Below are 16971 nucleotides of genomic sequence, written 5' to 3'. Positions count from 1 at the left end.
TTTTGTATTCTTTCCGATTTCTCAATTCCCCATTTTTCCAGATCCCAAGTTTTTTGAAAATGAATCAAGATCCGCCTCCTCCCGGCGATCCGAACTTGAAACCAACCGAACCGGAGATTGATGTACAGGAACAAGCTCGTCGAAGAATTGCAGCAAGAGAAAAGAAATTGGCTGAAATAATAGAAAGAGAAGCAAAGAGACAACAGGAAATCAAAGATAAGGAGGCGCGGGCAGCAGAAAAGCAAAAGGAATCACAGAAGATTCTCAAAATGTTTAAGGACGGTTCGGAGTCAAGCAATTGTCCACCAATCTACTTGAAGAAGGCTCGTGACGCTTCTCCAGACGATAATCAACAAGAGTCATGGGAGGAGAGAAGAATTTCTTACTATCAGAAACAGACGGAAATGAAAGAACAGAACAACGAGGCTGCTTCGTCTTCTGCTGGTCAATCCGCAGCTGCAAATCAAAAACCAGAAGCTATGGAGGGGACCAATAAAGACGCCGATTCCGGAAGCTCGTCTTTGAGTGCTCAGGTCATAACTCCCCCAGAAAGACTCTCTACGGAGGCATTGGAAAAGAAGGAAAAAGAAAAAGAAAGAGATGATACTAAGGCTGAAACGGAAAAAAGTGAGTTTATGGGGAGGAGATCTGAAAAAGAACGAGCGGCGGAAGCGCGACAGCCTCAGCTGGTTTTTGAGTTTGAGTTTTGATAGAACGTGTCAGGAATAAGGTAATAGTTTGGTTAGAATAAAAAAACTGAAGTCGTGGAGATTCTGAACCCGTGTTTTAATTTTTTCCAAAGTTAGAATGAACTAGAATAATTTTTTTTTAGTTTCTGATTTATTTCAAAATCCTAACGACTTCATAATAAACCTACATACTTTCAGGACCTACACAGATTCCTCCAGCAGCGGGATCCCCGCCATCAAAAGATTCCCTACCGACAGACCTAATTCCTCCTACCACCGATCGCATCGCAAGAAGAAGAATCAGGGAGCAACAATTGAGCAGCAGATGCCTTGATTCATCTGAGGATGAATCGGAGACCGCAGAAGTTGCACCGGCTGCGCCTAAAAGAAAATCAGATGTGGTGAGAAAGCGTGCTGCTCCACCCGATTCCGATGACAACTAATTTTTCCGATGTGTCACTACTGATTTTCCTCTTCTTCTTGTTCTCTTCTCCTCTTGCTAATAAATTTATGTTCAAATATGATTGTTTTGTCATTGTCGGAAAGCATTCTTTAGGGATTTGGGAGTTCTGTACCATTTAAAATGTTGTAAACTTGTCTGATATTCAGTTTGAAATTATGAATTTTGAAATACAATAGGTTATTTATTTAGTAGATCAAACCCAGTGCATTAGTTTCGAAACTGCGATTATTTTTGTATCAGCACTCTCTGAAGACTGATAGTTAGGTAAAGTAATTCTCCCTAGAGATAGTTTCAAAAATTTATTTTATAAAAGGAAGGCAAAGATTTGAATCATGAGAAAAAGGCAGGATTATCAACGTCACGTTTTTGAAAGAGACATCAAAACGACATGGTGCATAATAACAAAATGATGGCATTGCATCAATTAGATACAAAAAATAACCGATAATTAAAAGAGAAGAATTCAAGAGAAGAATTCAAATCATCATAGGGATGACAATGTGATAATGAAAAAACCTAGCAGTTAAAGCAAAAAATTGAATGGAACAATATGAAAAACAAGAGTAATAAAAAGAGCAAAGCGAGTCTCATATACTAGTAATAATTGAACATGGATGATCTGGGGTCAATTAAGTTATGAGATGAAAACAAGTTGAGATGAGAAACAAAGAAAACGCCTTATGGTTGCTCCATTTCGTCTTCATCTCCTGCGTCTCTTTTTGGGAGTCTTCTAAATGGCTCTACCGGTGTATCTGCTTCTGTATTCTCTCGAGGGTATTGAAGTTGATATCCATGGATTTCACACCATCCGGCAGGTAGAAGATTGTGAGAGCTAAAATGAAACGAAATATAGATGTGAGATTTATGTAGTCTTACTCAATATCAACATATTCATCATTAGCGTCGTCGTGTCCGTTATACTTGATTTTTAGGACTCTTCCGTGAACGGAGACTATTTCTGCAGGACAAATGTATTGATTATCGTAAAAACTGGTTGCTTCCAGACGCATCTTGGGCTGAAAACTAGCGTTTTGAGTTGTAGATATCAGTGTTCGCTATTTTAAACTCACTTTGAACAGGTCCATACGCTCTTGAGGGGGCATCGGTCGGATCTCGTCGATTGGGACACTTGTGGCACCTGTTGCTCTCATATAATCTTCTACGTCGAATTTGCCATCCAGTGAATAATGTTTGGCTTTCCGTGGGTCTTCAAGTGGGAGACGATAATTTTCAGAATAACCGATTGGGTACATGAAGACATTGATTAGATGAATTGGAAACGCTGACTCATCTTCATCCAGTCTCAGAATAACATATCCCGGATTCTCACACTTTGCCATCACCGTTGCAACAACAAGACATTCGAAGTCGTCACTGAGTGGATCGATAAGTTCGCATTTCTGACCGATTTTCACTTTGTTCATCAATTCCTGGGATATTTCTGGCTTCTTCAAGTCGTCAAATCTCACGTCTCCCGGCTCATACTCTGGCTGGAAACCAGCTCTTATCGCAGCCGCAATTTGTTCGGTATACTCAATATAATCTCCGTTGGCCACCAAAGTATATCCGTTGAGTGTGGCGAATCCAACTGGCAGAAGGAAGATGCTGTCCTCGTCAACCCAGTTTTCCGCATTATCACTCTCAGCTTGTGGATCATCGTCTGGTACAAGTTCAACTGGGGAATCGCATTGATTGACGATGACGTTGAGGCGACGGCCACAAACCGCGTGAATGTGAGCAACTCTTATTTGCCCATTGCATCTCAACAATTCGACACGTTGTCCAAAATTAAAACGCGAAACTGTTTTTCCAGCTTTCAGAAGTTCAAAACTTTCCGGCAGTGTTTGTCTGTTGCTGATTTCGCGCTTGATATCCTGAAACCAAATTTTTGCTATTAGCTGAATTGGAATTGAAAATCATACCTCCATGAACAAATCCGCATCTTCATTGTACTTTGGGTGGAATGTTGCCGGTGGTGCAATATCCAAAACTATTCCTATTTTCTCCCTGTAAACATTTACTTTGATTTAGCTGTTATTCGTTTCTAAACTTACACTGAATGAACATTGTCCGACATGTAGTTGGTCCAGAATCGATGGGTGCTTCCAAGAAAACGGCACAGTGCAAAATAACCGTACGATTTTTCAACGGCTGCCACCCAGTTGGCGCCTTTCTCATGATTCACAACAATCTTTAAAAAAGTTCTTGGTTTTTCACAAGGGCAAATAACTCACGTTGATGTTTGTCACCAAAATGTTGGAGACATCCGATCCGAGATTTTTGCTGAAAGCACTCACTGGAACAGCTTCGGATTCTCCATTCACACACTGTTCGAGTTCCTTAATCCAATTGTTGGGTGTTCTGTCTGGGTTACGGAGAGGAGCCCCGACAAACGGTTTCATCTCCACCATCTGAAATAATGGAAGATGTTGGGAAGTGAGTTGCAAAACTTGAAAACAAATGAGTTTCATAGCAAACCACCAAAGAAAATTATAGATATTCAGAACTTCAATCAAAATATTTTTTCAAAAAGAAACCACGGGAAAAAATATAATTTGAAGATTAATCGGAACAGGTTGAAAAAATTCAGGCCTAAAACAAAAGTATGATTTCAATAAATTTGAAATGGCAGAAGCGGAGCTAGGCGACGGCTCTGCGAGAGAGAAGAGGAGCTAGACATGATATGCAAAATTCGAAATGCATCATGAGGAGAGTCGCTAAGGGCCTCTAAGCGTCCAAAAGCAGGGGGGGGAACTGGTGAGAAAAGTTGATACAAGAAAGAATATCAAGTTGAGTGAAATTTCGCAGCAAAAAACCGACATCCAAACGAATTCAAGGGGAAAAAGTAATTTTCTACAGGAAATGACAGAGTTATTTTTAAAAAACTGAACGAGGCAGGGACTCAATTAGTAAATGACAGCAGAAACTAATTTCTGAGACTGGAAAATTAAAATTTGATTAATACGGCAAGATTAGATGAAAAAGAGGAAGGAAGATCGCTAAGAGAAATTTTAGGTCGGAAGAAAACACGTGATTTGAATAAATTCGGAACAGCAAAGGAGGGAGGTGGCCCATGGCCCTGTGAGAGAAAAGAGGAGATAGACATTTAATGCAAATTTCGAAATAGATCATGAGGAGAGTCGCTGAGGGTTCTGACTCTAGGCGTCCAAAAGCTGGGAAGCGTTTATACAAGAACGCATATCCTTCCAGTTTTTTCTGGTTCCGTCTTCAGTCTGGTGGTCCTTATTGGTAATCCCTTGACAACCATAGACAACTATTGCAAACCATTGGGCACTTTTTTTGTCTTGGACGGACAGCGAATAAAAGTTTAAACTTGGAAAAAAAAACAAACTGCAGAAAGTTGGTTTACTAGGTATTGAAGATGCTTGCATGAAAAAAAATTCAAATCTGAACAGTGACTCAAAAATCATGAACCTTTTTTCTAAAAGAAAGGATGCAGAGTGTATAATTGATAAACGTTGGACATTGGAAACGCAATAAAAAATAGAGAAGGAAGCGTCTATTGTAACGATAGAGATGGGGGAGAGCAAATGAAAAGTCAGCAGTGATTAGGCTACAGCACCTCGGAAAAATGAGAAAAAGGAAACATACGCTTTGAAAGAAACGGAAAAAAAGTAGTCCTCGACAACAGCTAGTATACTACATGGTGAAAAATGAAAAATTGATCCCAAATGACAGTTAGAGGTGTCGCTCTGATGAACAAAACAAGTTCAAATATAACAAAACATGTATAAAATCTAAAAAATTTTATTCACATAATAAACTTGGAAAATGGCAAGAGTTTTGGGGGAAAATATTGCATTCTGAACGGAAAAGAGTCTAACATGTAAAATAAACTACCTAAAAATGCTATCACAGGAAAAACTTCTATATTTTTCTTATTTTTTACTAGCATCTGCTTCAAACATTGAATCCACCACTTCGACAATAAACTCTGGGTATGTCTTCTGCAGGAAATGTCCTTCTTTTGTGAAGTTAGCAGTAGCAAACTTTTTTCCCGAATTGAAACTTTTCCGCACTTCTTGACTAGCCTTCTCAGCTGCTGTTTTATCCGGAATCACGTAGTGATTGTCTTTGGCGAAATACATGGCGACTTCGTTAGATTGGTGCTCATCAATCAAGAAATCTTTGGAACCATAACCGTAGAATACTCGAATCCTTGGTTTTTGTCTCAGGTCATCAATTGATAGTTTTTGCTGGTCAAACGCAAATGTTTGCATCGGCAAAATAGCGGCAGCTGCGACTTTTCCATGAGAAACGCGGAGACCGATAACGTTGTTGTAAACTGAAAATTGATAATTTTTTACTCGAAGTTTCTAAGAGATTCAACTCACACCAATGCAGAATAGGATGTAAAATTGCGTTAATTGTATTGTTGTGCCGTTTGATCAAAGATATGATGAAGTTTATGGTACCCATTCTGAAAATGTTTTAATTTATGTGATATGTCTATCAAAAAATTGTGTATAGTACCTTTTACTGATTCCTTTATGCGGTGCAAAGCCTGGTGAATTGATCATCACTGCCCCCACTAACGGCCAACTACTTCTATCCTGAAACCAACTAGTTATTTTCAAATTCATAGCAAATGCTCACCGATAACTGGCTTGTCAGTTGAAGAGCGTTCTCTCCGCCTCTTGAATGACCCATTATAATGAGTCGATTGACTTTTTGGAGATCCAACGTCTCCATCAAGCTTTTCATATACGAATTGCGGTCTTCATTGGTATAACTGTTGTGAAATCCACCGGTAACAAACTCTGACCCGGGATAATTGGTGCAGATCATTCGGATATTTTTCTTTTCAAACAGAGATTTCATGTACTTGAAGTCGTTGTGAGTTCCGGGTGATCCTGACAACGTGACGACGGTTCCTTTTGTGTTGGGAACGTTATTGACATCCTAGAACATAATCAGACAGTCTCGGAGTTGAAAATTCTCAAATTTTCAAAAAAAACTTACCACATATTTTGACTCCACTGTGGTGATATGGTCCATTTCCTTCCCGGTGTTGTATGTGATGCTAACAGTTTTGATAAGATCGTTCAGATCAAAGTATTTTGTTGGTTTCGCACTATTTGCCACACAATATCTTCTGATTGATTCATGATTCTGAAAATTCACATTATAAACCTGTTTGAAATGATGGCTCACCTTTACTAGATACCCGAGACGACTAATTTGGCAATGGGATACTATATGACGAGTGGATAACATCTGAAATGAAAAAAACCATCTGAATTGATAACCGTACAAACAATAGGTCAAATATGAGGCACCTGTTAGCAAAGGTTAGTACAATAGTGAAACAAATTGAATAATAATAAAAAATAACATTTTTATTTCGAACCGTCACTAAAATTCATTTGATTATTTTTAGATTTTGATTGGAATGAATTTTTGGTTGAAAAATAACGGAGATCGTTAGGAAAGAGTGATGATGCAAAAAGCTAAAGGAACGCAAATGTTTTGAAGTACATGAAAATCACAGATGTTTCAGTATAATAGACAATTTTGCGAGACATGGGTGACAAATGGAGTGATGATCCAGCGGGTACAAAAATAGAAAATGAGCCCGGAAAAGATGGAAATAGGGAGAGCCGGAAGTGCCCGCTTGAATACGGCAAGAAGAACAAGTGTGAAACATAATCCAATTAGAATGGCAACATAGCAAGCGATAGTAGTGTTCCAGTCGAAATAGGATGAGGCTTTTCCTAGGAGAACGGAGTAGAAGATGAAGTCACCGAGACCAAGTTTGACACCTCCTGTAAACAAAACTGCAATTATCAGACTGGCAACGGGCCGGCTAGGGCATATGTGAGATTTTTCACCGGCCCGGTCGGCTCGGGTCTCAGTACAAGAATTTGAAATTTCTATTTTTTTCGAAATTTTTTTGATTTTTTTGCAAAAAAGTCGAATTCACTAGGTTTTCAATTTTCGATTATTGACAAAATTTCAGGCGTACATGGGATTTTTGAGAGAAATTTCAGAAATTTTTCACATTTTTGACTCCGGACCGAGATTTTGCAACTTTGGGACTTGCAATCCCGACATAATTTGAAATACTTACTTTCTTCCTGGAAATCATCGTGATGTTGTTGCATTGGTGGCTCTTGCTGAACCGGTCTGGTTGGCACTCTTTCCACTCTAACTCCTCCAGAACCCTCTCCCTGACTTGTGGATTGCGTCTCGATTTGCACTTTTTGAGCGACTCTTTTTACTTTGGTCCGTTTGGCGCCAGTTTCTGGAGCTGGAGCAAATCCAGTTGATGTTGAAGGTACAGCTGGAAATTTTGTTGTTTTTGTTTCTTAGTCTGCTAACCGAGAACTAACCGTCAGTGTCAGCGGGTTGTTCTCTGGGTTCCCTGGGCTCTCTGGACTCTCCTGGATTCTCAACAGCGGTGACAAGGACGTAAGGGTATATGACTCCAGCTGAAAGTGAACAAATTATAGGTTGGCACAAATCATTTCAACAGATTCGATAAATTGATGGCTTCCAAGCCGATCCAATACAAAACATGTATATAAAACTGTAGTGATCATTCAAAAAAATACGCAACTATGATTTCTAAGAGGAGAAAACATTATTGTGTTTTTCACTCATTTACAAATAAAAACTTACACGAATATATCAGTGCTGGAAATATCGGTTCGTTCCTTTCTTGAGCAGTCTCCACCAGATATCTTAACGGTCCTTTTGGTGTTAGTACAGCGACCAGGTCCCAGACGGAAATCACAAAAAGCACAAACCACACTGTCCATTCCGGCAGATACTTGATGAAGACGAGAGCCATCAAGGCGGACATGGTGATGAGGTAGAACTGAAAGCTTTGATATCAGATGAAATCAGTGACTGTGAAGCTGGTACCTGTTGCAGAAGTAGTGGTCCTTTCCAATGAATACACATCATTCCCACTACTCCATAGTTTGCTAAACCAAACAACACCAGAACGGCAGATGGCGAAATATCAAAGCTTTTCATGACTTCTCTGAAATGATAGATTTTTATGTTTGTCTTGACGAGAATATTGGAAACTTACTGTACGTATATTGTTGTGAAAAGAAACAAGAGTAAACAGCTACTGACAATCAGCCAACCATGAATCACTCTGTAGAACTTGTATTTGTAGAAGACAATGAGCAAAACTGTCATGAAAACAACAACAAGAAGCATGATAAGTGCGTTTCCAAGCGACATCAATCCTTTCTCCACAATACTGTCGGTTTCCTTGACGAATGGGGTGTAGAGCCTGGAAAATGTTTGGTTTTAGTAATTGAAGTTAGCTGTGATTTCATATTATCCATTAATTTTGTAGTCCGAGATTCGCTTTTCAAAATTTTGATGTCCGATAGTTGTTAGCTGTCTTTTTGTATACCACCAAACAATAGTCCACAGTAAAAACTTAGTTTTGCTCCTAACTCATGTCATTTAAATCATTTTGCCTTGAAATCAGTGTTAATCTTAATCATTTTCACTGTTTTACCTATATCCGTCAAAATTTTTTTGAAAATCAGTCTTATCTCCAAATTCGTCCACCGCTTTGAACAGGCATTTCCCACTTTTCCTCGCTCAGAAGAGTAGGGAAGATGTCTGCGTCTCACTGTTTGCAGTGATCTGGTCGCAGTGTGCGGCCTACCACTACTCCAGTCCTAGCCAACAAAAAGTGGGAAGCGACTTTTTGAAGCGGATGACAATTTTCGAGATAAAATTAATTTTGTGAATTTTTTCGACGGAAATGGATAAATCAGGAAAAATGATAAAGATTGACACTAGTTTTGTTTCGAAATGTTAGAAATGAGCAAAGTTATAATATTAAATGAGGTGTCAAGCTTCAGTAAACCGACCCTCCTGAACTTTTGTAATAGTTTGTTCCTTTTTTTTCCAAATCAATGATTGATCAGATTACAACAACATTTTTACATCTTTTACAGTTCCTTAAATCGCGAGACAACATTTTCGAAACAAACGGAAATCCAACTTTCTTTCCACCAGAAGAACGTTTTCATTTTTTACATACAACAGAATATCTCAATGGAAATTTTAAATCTTTTCTGACGTCTACATTAATAGAACATTAGCAAAAAGTCTGAATATGAATCGCTCAAACTGTTTTCGTTGAGACTTTGTCTGCGTCTCTCTGTCGGCAGTGTTATTCTTGCAGTGTGCCTTCCCGCCAGTACACCCTCTGAGCTAAGAAAAGTGAGAAATGATTTTCTGAAGAAAAGGACGATTTTGGAAATAAACCCGATTTTTTAAATTTTTTCAATGGAAATGGATAAAGCTGTGAAAATGATCAAGATTAACACTAATTTCAGAGTAATATAATTTAAATGAGCTGAGTTATGAACAAAAATAAGAAGGAGTGTGAATATGACACCCAAAATTCGGAAAATGTTCTCTTGAAATATAGGAAATGTGTCTTCATTGGTGGGAAAGGTACAATCCCCGCTCTGGAAACTAATTACGGCAGAACTTTCAGTTCTTCTTACTGTGATATCGTGAATAGATACTGATAATTCACTGGATGGTCGTAAAACAGCAGAAGAGAGTGTTTAATCTTACGTCTGGGACTATGAAAACATAGTGAATCTTGCTTTTAACTGCCACAGCTATTTTGTTATGATAAATAAGTTTTCCGAATCATGCTAAACTAACCTGGTAAACGTTCATCATGAGTAGAAGAACAAAACAGAAACAGCGGATGAAAACTGTTTTAGAATCACGTCTTTATATTCATTTCAACAATTGAGCTAATTGAAAAAAATTGTGATTGAGATTGACACTTTTTTGGTGACAATATGTTGAGAATGAGCTGAGATATGAGCAAAACAAATGAATAAGAAAAAAAATCCAAAAACTGTTGATTTTGGAACAGTAATCGTGAAAATGTTGATCTAATAAACTTACTGTTAGTAGTTAAAACGCTTCTAGGATAACTTGATTAAGAGAAGAAGTTTTAGAAATACCAACTGAAACATACAAAAAACTTGGCGCAAACGGAAAAATTCAGGAACTGTGACAACTTGATGTGCAAAAATATCATTGGGTATAATTAAGAACTCCAGAAACAAGGCAACTAATCAAAATATGGAATATTATTGTCTTCTCAAATGTTCGAAAAAACTTTTCAACAAACAAGCAGAGGTCGTCCTCGATTCACTCTGGCCTAGTACTGAATGCACTCCTACTTGGTTCTTGTGGGGGTAATACAGAATTTTAGTGGTTGAAACGGTTTCCTGTTTTGGAAACCTATGACGGAAGGATTGATCAGTACCAACAATTCAAAATATACTGTTGGGACACATGCGGCAAAAAAAGCTTGCATTGTTTTAGCATGTCCATTTGAAGGTGTTTTTTTCTTCCAGTTGTTCAAAAAAAGCTTTTTCAGATTTTTATTTTGCAGCCCAAGCACGTTTCGTGCTTTCTAATAACAACGTGTTCTATCTCTTAAGTCAAAATTCCATGTGCATCAAGGTGTCCAATAGTTGATGTGAAAAAAAACTCCACTGTGTGGTTAAGTAATATGAATCGGAGGACAATTCATAGCGTTTTTTCACCATATAAGCTACATTAAAATGAATATGAAACGCTGTGGAGAAAACTTCTGAACCTGGGTATTAAGAATTTAGTGCTTGAGTATCGTTTTTACAGATACAACGGCTAGTTGAAACTTCAAATGTCCCACCGAAGGGATATATACCTCCCGTTCGATCAAAAACGCTGTTTTAGTTGAACGACGTTCTAGAATTCTACGAAATCCATGTTTCTAACCAGTTTTTCTTCATTTTTTATGAATATTCCTAAAATCTGAATGCAAAAACTCACAAATGCCTCCCATTGTTCTGACTGTAAAACGTGACGGTATTCATGGTGAAAACAACAAGAGCCATACACAAGGAAACTGGTACAAACAAGTGTATGACATGCGATGCTCCATATTTCAACTCCGCCTCTTCCACTTGATTTTCTTCTTCTGCTCCAGTCCTGTTTGAGATGAGATTCGTGCCGTATGTTGTCTGAATTGATAAAAAATGGTTGAATAATGTTGAAATAGCCAAAAAACTTACATGTGTTTCACTACCCACGCCGCCTCCTTCGTGTGCACCTCTGTTTGAAGACATCTGAAAAAATATTATTAATTCATTTGGAAAATGTAAATTTATTTATTTAGATTCGTGATGAAGGGCAAAGAGCCACTGATACAACCGAAGTGGATTACAAAAGATATAGAAACAATTTGTCGGGCCTATTCTGGAGGACGCAAAATTAAAATAATAATAATTTCAATAATAATTGGAATGTTTTAAAAATCAATGACAGAAGGTGAGCACATGGTTTCGGTGTTCACAAAATAATGAGAGACCGGGTGGTTGCCTGCCGGCCAGCGGGTCCTAGGCCACGTCCCTCGACGAGAGAGAAGAGGTGACAGACAAAGGTCAGTTTGTGTGTAACATTGAATGAGCGTCTCGGGGCAATGTTTGCCCGTTGTTTGTTGTGTGAGGAGGAAAGGCGTACGTTTCCCTCTTTCTTAATGAAGAGAAAATGCCAATGTATTCCGTCGATAAAGACACCGAGACGACGGGAAAGAAGAGACACAGACATGGCCATGAATAAGATAGTTGGGAATGATGTAATCTATGTTTTCTGCTCAAACATTACCAAAGATGGTGATTAGAAACACAAAAATTATGCATTGTAGTTCAGAATTGTGGTAGTAAAAAGAGAAAAAGATTTTTCATTTTTCATGGTATCGTTAGTTGATAGAACATGTGATTTGAGTGTAAGAGTCTTTTTTCATTATGTTTGTGTTTGGAATAGTCGAGTTCATAAAGTTTCAATCATATTTTTAAAGACAGTACACTTTTATTTGCATTGATACTATTCAGTTTGAAGCAAAGAAAATATCAAAAATCCGAACAAGTATATTTGCTTAGGAAACATTATTACAAAAAAGAAAATTTCTAGAAGAAGAAACTAGGTTTACATAAATTATTTGGGAATTATGGCATCAGTAAGGTCGAAAAATAATACTCTTGACGTATACTCTCTGTTGAAAAGTTAATAATGACTATTAGATAAATACGCCTTGCACGTCTATAGACAACTACTTTTGACTGAGTTTTCAGTTAGTGTTCACATTTTCATCTATTCCGGGGTTGTATTATAAAAGCTGTAACTTATTTAAAACTAAAAAAATTGTGTTAATGTGAAATTCGATGATAAAACTTTCCTTGTATGAAAATCATTCAACATTTTGCTTTGACAGTGCTTTTCCGTGTTCTTTTTCCCCACCATTTCCATTTAGATCATCGCAAATTGTGGTTAAAAACAAGCAACCACATTTCCCTCCCTCTTTTCTCACTTGCTAGAAAAACAGCGCTAATTGAGTAAACACATTTTCTTTCACTAACTCAATTTATTTAATTAATGATTAACATTCAATGCCCAAGACTACCAGTTGTTTTCATACATCGATTCTAATTACTATATAAAATGAGATTATAAAAGCATTGATTGAAATTTATTATTCAACATTTGAAAATATACAAATTGTTTAAAAAGCATGACATGACAATTAAGTAAAATTCTGCAAACCGTGGAATGTTTTTTCTCATAGAACTCTGAAATATTGAACAAGTGGGGTATGGGGGAAAAATGATTTGATTCTGATTATGTCCGAGCCAATGATTTGTGAATCGTTGAGCATTTGAACTGCTATACATCTTGGTCCAATTGAGCCACGTTACGGTTCAACTTCTGTAAGTTTTCCCGTAATAAAGGTATAATGATTCGTTGGGTACAACAGAATTAAAAAATTCAAGTTTCTAACATAAATTTTGGTTGTGACAAGGGAAAAGGTCACATAATGAACCGAGTTTAAAACGAGCATGCGGGTTTTAGCTATTAAAAATAGTTGCCTATCCACGGAATAATATCATATCAGATGTACTGGGTCATTACCAAAAATAAAAGCTTTGCTCCTGTCAAACTAACGTAATTTGGTTTTCAAAATCCGAAAAATCTTTCTTCATACATTAAGCAACATGTTGGTCGATCGCTTCTGGTGAGCCGCGTTGATGGTTCCGCGTTTCTGACGAGATTTTGTACAACAGGTATTTCCTAATGCATTCCTCCGAATGACACAGTAATCCAGCAGTAGGACGGCAATTATCAAAACGGCACAGATCACAAATGACCATATTGCCCACATCGGCACCTGAAACTGTCATTATATTGTGTCAGTTTATTTTGTCATTGTACAGAAATACAATGACAAAGTGTCAGTGTACTTTGTCATTGTACAGAACTACAATGACAAAGTACACTGACTTGTCATTGAACATGGTCACTGAAAGTTGTCAGTGTACATCTGTCAAGTATGCAACTAATCCTATTTGCAGATTTCCCCCAGGACCCAAAAGCTCCGATTTCACAAATCATCATCAGAATAAACAAACTCACTCCTGCCAGCCCATTTTGCACGGTGTTTGAGATGTACTCATGTGGATACGAGTCCGGTTCACCACCAAACTGACCACTATGATAATTGTCCATGTTGTCAACTTACGACCATTCTGAAATTCTCATTTATTGTGAGCGAATAAGACATGTCATAGAACTAAAAATGGAAAAAAAGACCTACGGAGTCAGGAAATGAGAAAAAGGAGTGAGTGAAATATTTTATTACGCTCAAATGATTCTCTCGGTAGGGGAACTAACTTTTTGTTGGAAAAGTCGAAATGAAATGAAAAGCAAAGTGAGGAAAAGAAGTAGAAGAAAAAAAAAATAACCGAAAATAACTCAAGTCAAATCCCTCAATTCTAATTTAACGGCCTGGGGGAGTGATAGGTCCGACTAAGAAGAGCGAAACGACAGAAGAAGCTAGAAATAGAAATAGACAAAACAAAAGAAAATACCGGGTGAAAAACAGCAGCATCAAAATTCAAGTAAATGAGGTTGGATTAAAATACAGAGCCATTGGAATTGTTTTGTCATTATTTTTATTAGAAAAAACCTCATTAGTTATATTTAAATTCATAGAATCCCAAGAGTATTCTCTAGTTCTATCATGAACATGCCATAACGTTATCACTCACATTCATGAAGGGATCTTCGAGAAGTTTGGAATAATTCATAAAAGTAAAGTTTGAACTTCAACTCTTGGTTTCATATACACATGAATTACATGTCTGTGGTAATAACGGGTATTGAGAAAAATGATTTCATAGAAATAGCATGATGCGGTAAAGTTCATCAAGCGTTGTTATTGGCTTTTTGAAGTTTGGAGAATCGGAAAACTGGTATATTATATTAAGAAGTTTGGGCAAACCAGAATATATTTCTAACGTACTGATTCATGACTAATTGAAAAACGTACAACTGTAATTTACATTCTCAAGAAAATAAACACATTTGCGAGAAGAAAAACGTGATAAACACTCGGTGAGATGAAGAAAACGGAAATGGAGTGGTAGTTGTTTACTAGATTTAAAAAGAACTAAGAGGATCTTCAGCAGATTTTTTTAGCTGACGTCAGGCACACTCTTTTTGTGGAATGTATATCAATTTTCTCAAGTTTCCAGAAGTATAAAACTTTGAGTACCTTGTATCATATCTTTTTTATGAAAACCATTCATATATTACCTAAATAGTAATTTGTAGTACTCTAGAGTAATACCTGAGGTTATGAATATGATTCATAAAAGTTGTTGCTTTGAAAATGTTAGGTTTCGGAAAAAGAAGCCAACACCGGACAACTTAATAAGCAGGTACAAAAATGAATCCCCCTGCTACCCATATTGTGGTCATGTAGTATCTTCTGACTTTTCTGACAACATTCGGAGTTTGTTCTGATTAACTGATAGTTCATCAGAACTTGAGCTTGAAGGCAACGCGCCCTACTGATTTGCAATGAAATATGATAATCTTCAACCTCAATTAGCGCTAATTAGGTCACTAATACTAGTGTCGATATACTGTAGCTCAGTCTCATCCTCTCTAGAAAGCATCAATGTCTAGGTAGTCTGCGGCCTCTTTGTGTACACTGCAACATATAATATCCCATCCCGAAAATTAAGAAGAAAAAAGTGGTGTGTGGCGGCATGAGGCCCCATATATCTAGATTACATTTGCGAGTTAGAAAAGGATTTGAATCATGTGATACTTCTTCTTTTTCTCCTTCTTCGTCGTTCTCTGTTGTTGGCTTGGCTTGACTGAGAAGCAGTAGCGGCACACACACACTCACAGAAAATGCAGGTTTTCTTCATCTCGCTTTTCTAAGCTCGCCACTCGGCATGTCGTCTTTCGTTTTCTTCTCGCATCTCGTTTACTTTCAATTAATGTGTCTTGCCATGCTAATATGGAATGCGAATGAATTTTTTGCCAATGCGTGGAGGAAGAAGAGGAGAGAAAAAGGAAGGAGGCGCACTAAGAATACTACTAGTACTGCTACTCCCACTTTTTTAACGATGCCATCAGAATGGCAGGAGTACCTATTGAAATGAGCGGAAACCCTCTTAGAAAAAGAAACAAAACATATTGAAAAAAGAAAAATGGAGAGCAAGGAAGCAAAGGAAGACCTTCAAATCCTGTAGCGTATTTTTGAAAAAGTATAGAATATAAAAAGAAGAAGAAATATAGACACACTACGTGATTAATAGGTCAGGAGCAATGGCCCTTGACCAGTCTTTGAGACACGATCTTCTCAAAAACTCATTTATGGAAGAGTGGATGGGATGCTTCTGAGCGAGGCAATAACATTTGTTTGTCTGAATTTCTTTTTCAGAAAGTGGTGAAATGATACAAATTGGATATGCTGCATAGAAAATTTGAAGGAGAGGAACACTGACTAAACCGTGACCGGGTAATCCTAGTGATTCGTTTGTAGGCAAAAATTGATCAAAAAGCAAGGATCCAGGTTTGAAAATTCAACAAAAAGTGAAGGTTTTTCTAAAAAATTGGAAAAACTGTGCGCGATTTATCCAGCATATGCAATATGATGATATTTCAAGAAAAAAACACATTTTCTCTCTGCAGATGAAAAAATATCTCAGTTTTTAGAGGTAGTCGTTGTCTCAATGAAGACGTCTACTAAAGCCACTAACTGATTGTGCTGTCATCAAAAACAAAGATGCCAACTGCAAAAATTAGAGAAGAAGTCAAACTAAATGTAAGAAAATGATGGTGAGGAGAGAAATGCATAGCAAAAGAAGATACTGCGTGCAGTCACCATTTGCCACACAGAATTAACCGAGTTAGTCCACAATTCGGAGCAAAAGAAGAGCGAAGGCCCACCCCTCGGCTCCATACGCCTTCAGAGGCCTGCCGAAATGGGCGTGTAGTGCTAGAATAAGCAATGAAATACTCACTGAAAGAGAATAAATCGGCGTTAATAGAGGGAAAACTAGGAGAATGGCTAAAAAGTGGGTAAAAAACGACTATAAAATCGTACAGCCATAAAACATGCGTTATTACCGGAAAAGTTGAGAAGGTCATGCGAGCATTTCTTGGAATAATTGAGTTCCGAGAACAATAAGAAATGCCATAAAACTGAGTAATCTGGAAAGAAATCTGTAGAGTTTCTGGAAATTGAATTCCCTTGTGAGTATGCATGTTTCGGTTGATTAAGCCCTTGAGAATTGGTTTATCAAGGAATGAATCAGATATAACAACAGTGTAATTTGTCCTCAAAACAACGAGGGAAAAGGAAAACAAGAGGTGAAGATCAGGGAAGTGTCTGAAAAATACCCTGTAACTGGTTGAATAACTTTGAAAAGAATATTCTGAGAATGTTCGACG

General features: G+C 37.5%; 5 protein-coding genes across 5 annotated transcripts; 1 reads left to right on the top strand and 4 right to left on the bottom strand.

Annotated features, from left to right (window-relative positions):
- Positions 1-59: 59 nt before the first annotated feature.
- Positions 60-1132, top strand: GCK72_022230 (uncharacterized protein; the record flags this gene model as incomplete). Its single annotated transcript, XM_003107023.2, has 2 exons — positions 60-627; positions 888-1132. The coding sequence occupies 2 exons, from the start codon at positions 60-62 to the stop codon at positions 1130-1132; spliced, it is 813 nt and encodes a 270-aa protein (XP_003107071.2).
- Positions 1133-1830: 698 nt separating this feature from the next.
- Positions 1831-3563, bottom strand: GCK72_022229 (uncharacterized protein; the record flags this gene model as incomplete). The annotated part of the gene is made up of 6 exons (XM_053734718.1): positions 1831-1984; positions 2029-2168; positions 2223-3026; positions 3075-3159; positions 3207-3343; positions 3387-3563. The coding sequence occupies 6 exons, from the start codon at positions 3561-3563 to the stop codon at positions 1831-1833; spliced, it is 1497 nt and encodes a 498-aa protein (XP_053578284.1).
- Positions 3564-5051: 1488 nt separating this feature from the next.
- Positions 5052-6390, bottom strand: GCK72_022228 (uncharacterized protein; the record flags this gene model as incomplete). The annotated part of the gene is made up of 6 exons (XM_053734717.1): positions 5052-5458; positions 5508-5593; positions 5647-5726; positions 5770-6075; positions 6136-6285; positions 6328-6390. The coding sequence occupies 6 exons, from the start codon at positions 6388-6390 to the stop codon at positions 5052-5054; spliced, it is 1092 nt and encodes a 363-aa protein (XP_053578283.1).
- A 279-nt stretch (positions 6391-6669) lies between these two features.
- On the bottom strand, positions 6670-11775 carry GCK72_022227 (uncharacterized protein; the record flags this gene model as incomplete). The annotated part of the gene is made up of 9 exons (XM_053734716.1): positions 6670-6938; positions 7244-7456; positions 7506-7604; positions 7795-7993; positions 8041-8161; positions 8213-8422; positions 10999-11189; positions 11241-11294; positions 11689-11775. 9 exons carry the CDS (start codon positions 11773-11775, stop codon positions 6670-6672), a joined length of 1443 nt encoding a protein of 480 aa, XP_053578282.1.
- Positions 11776-12888: 1113 nt separating this feature from the next.
- GCK72_022226 (uncharacterized protein) lies at positions 12889-13728 on the bottom strand (the record flags this gene model as incomplete). Its single annotated transcript, XM_053734715.1, has 3 exons — positions 12889-12930; positions 13208-13390; positions 13636-13728. The coding sequence occupies 3 exons, from the start codon at positions 13726-13728 to the stop codon at positions 12889-12891; spliced, it is 318 nt and encodes a 105-aa protein (XP_053578281.1).
- Between the last annotated feature and the right edge of the window lie 3243 nt (positions 13729-16971).

The sequence above is a fragment of the Caenorhabditis remanei genome, chromosome X, assembly GCF_010183535.1.
Source record: "Caenorhabditis remanei strain PX506 chromosome X, whole genome shotgun sequence".
Taxonomy (NCBI): Eukaryota; Metazoa; Nematoda; class Chromadorea; order Rhabditida; family Rhabditidae; genus Caenorhabditis; species Caenorhabditis remanei.
This window is presented reverse-complemented; position numbering and strand designations above follow the sequence as displayed.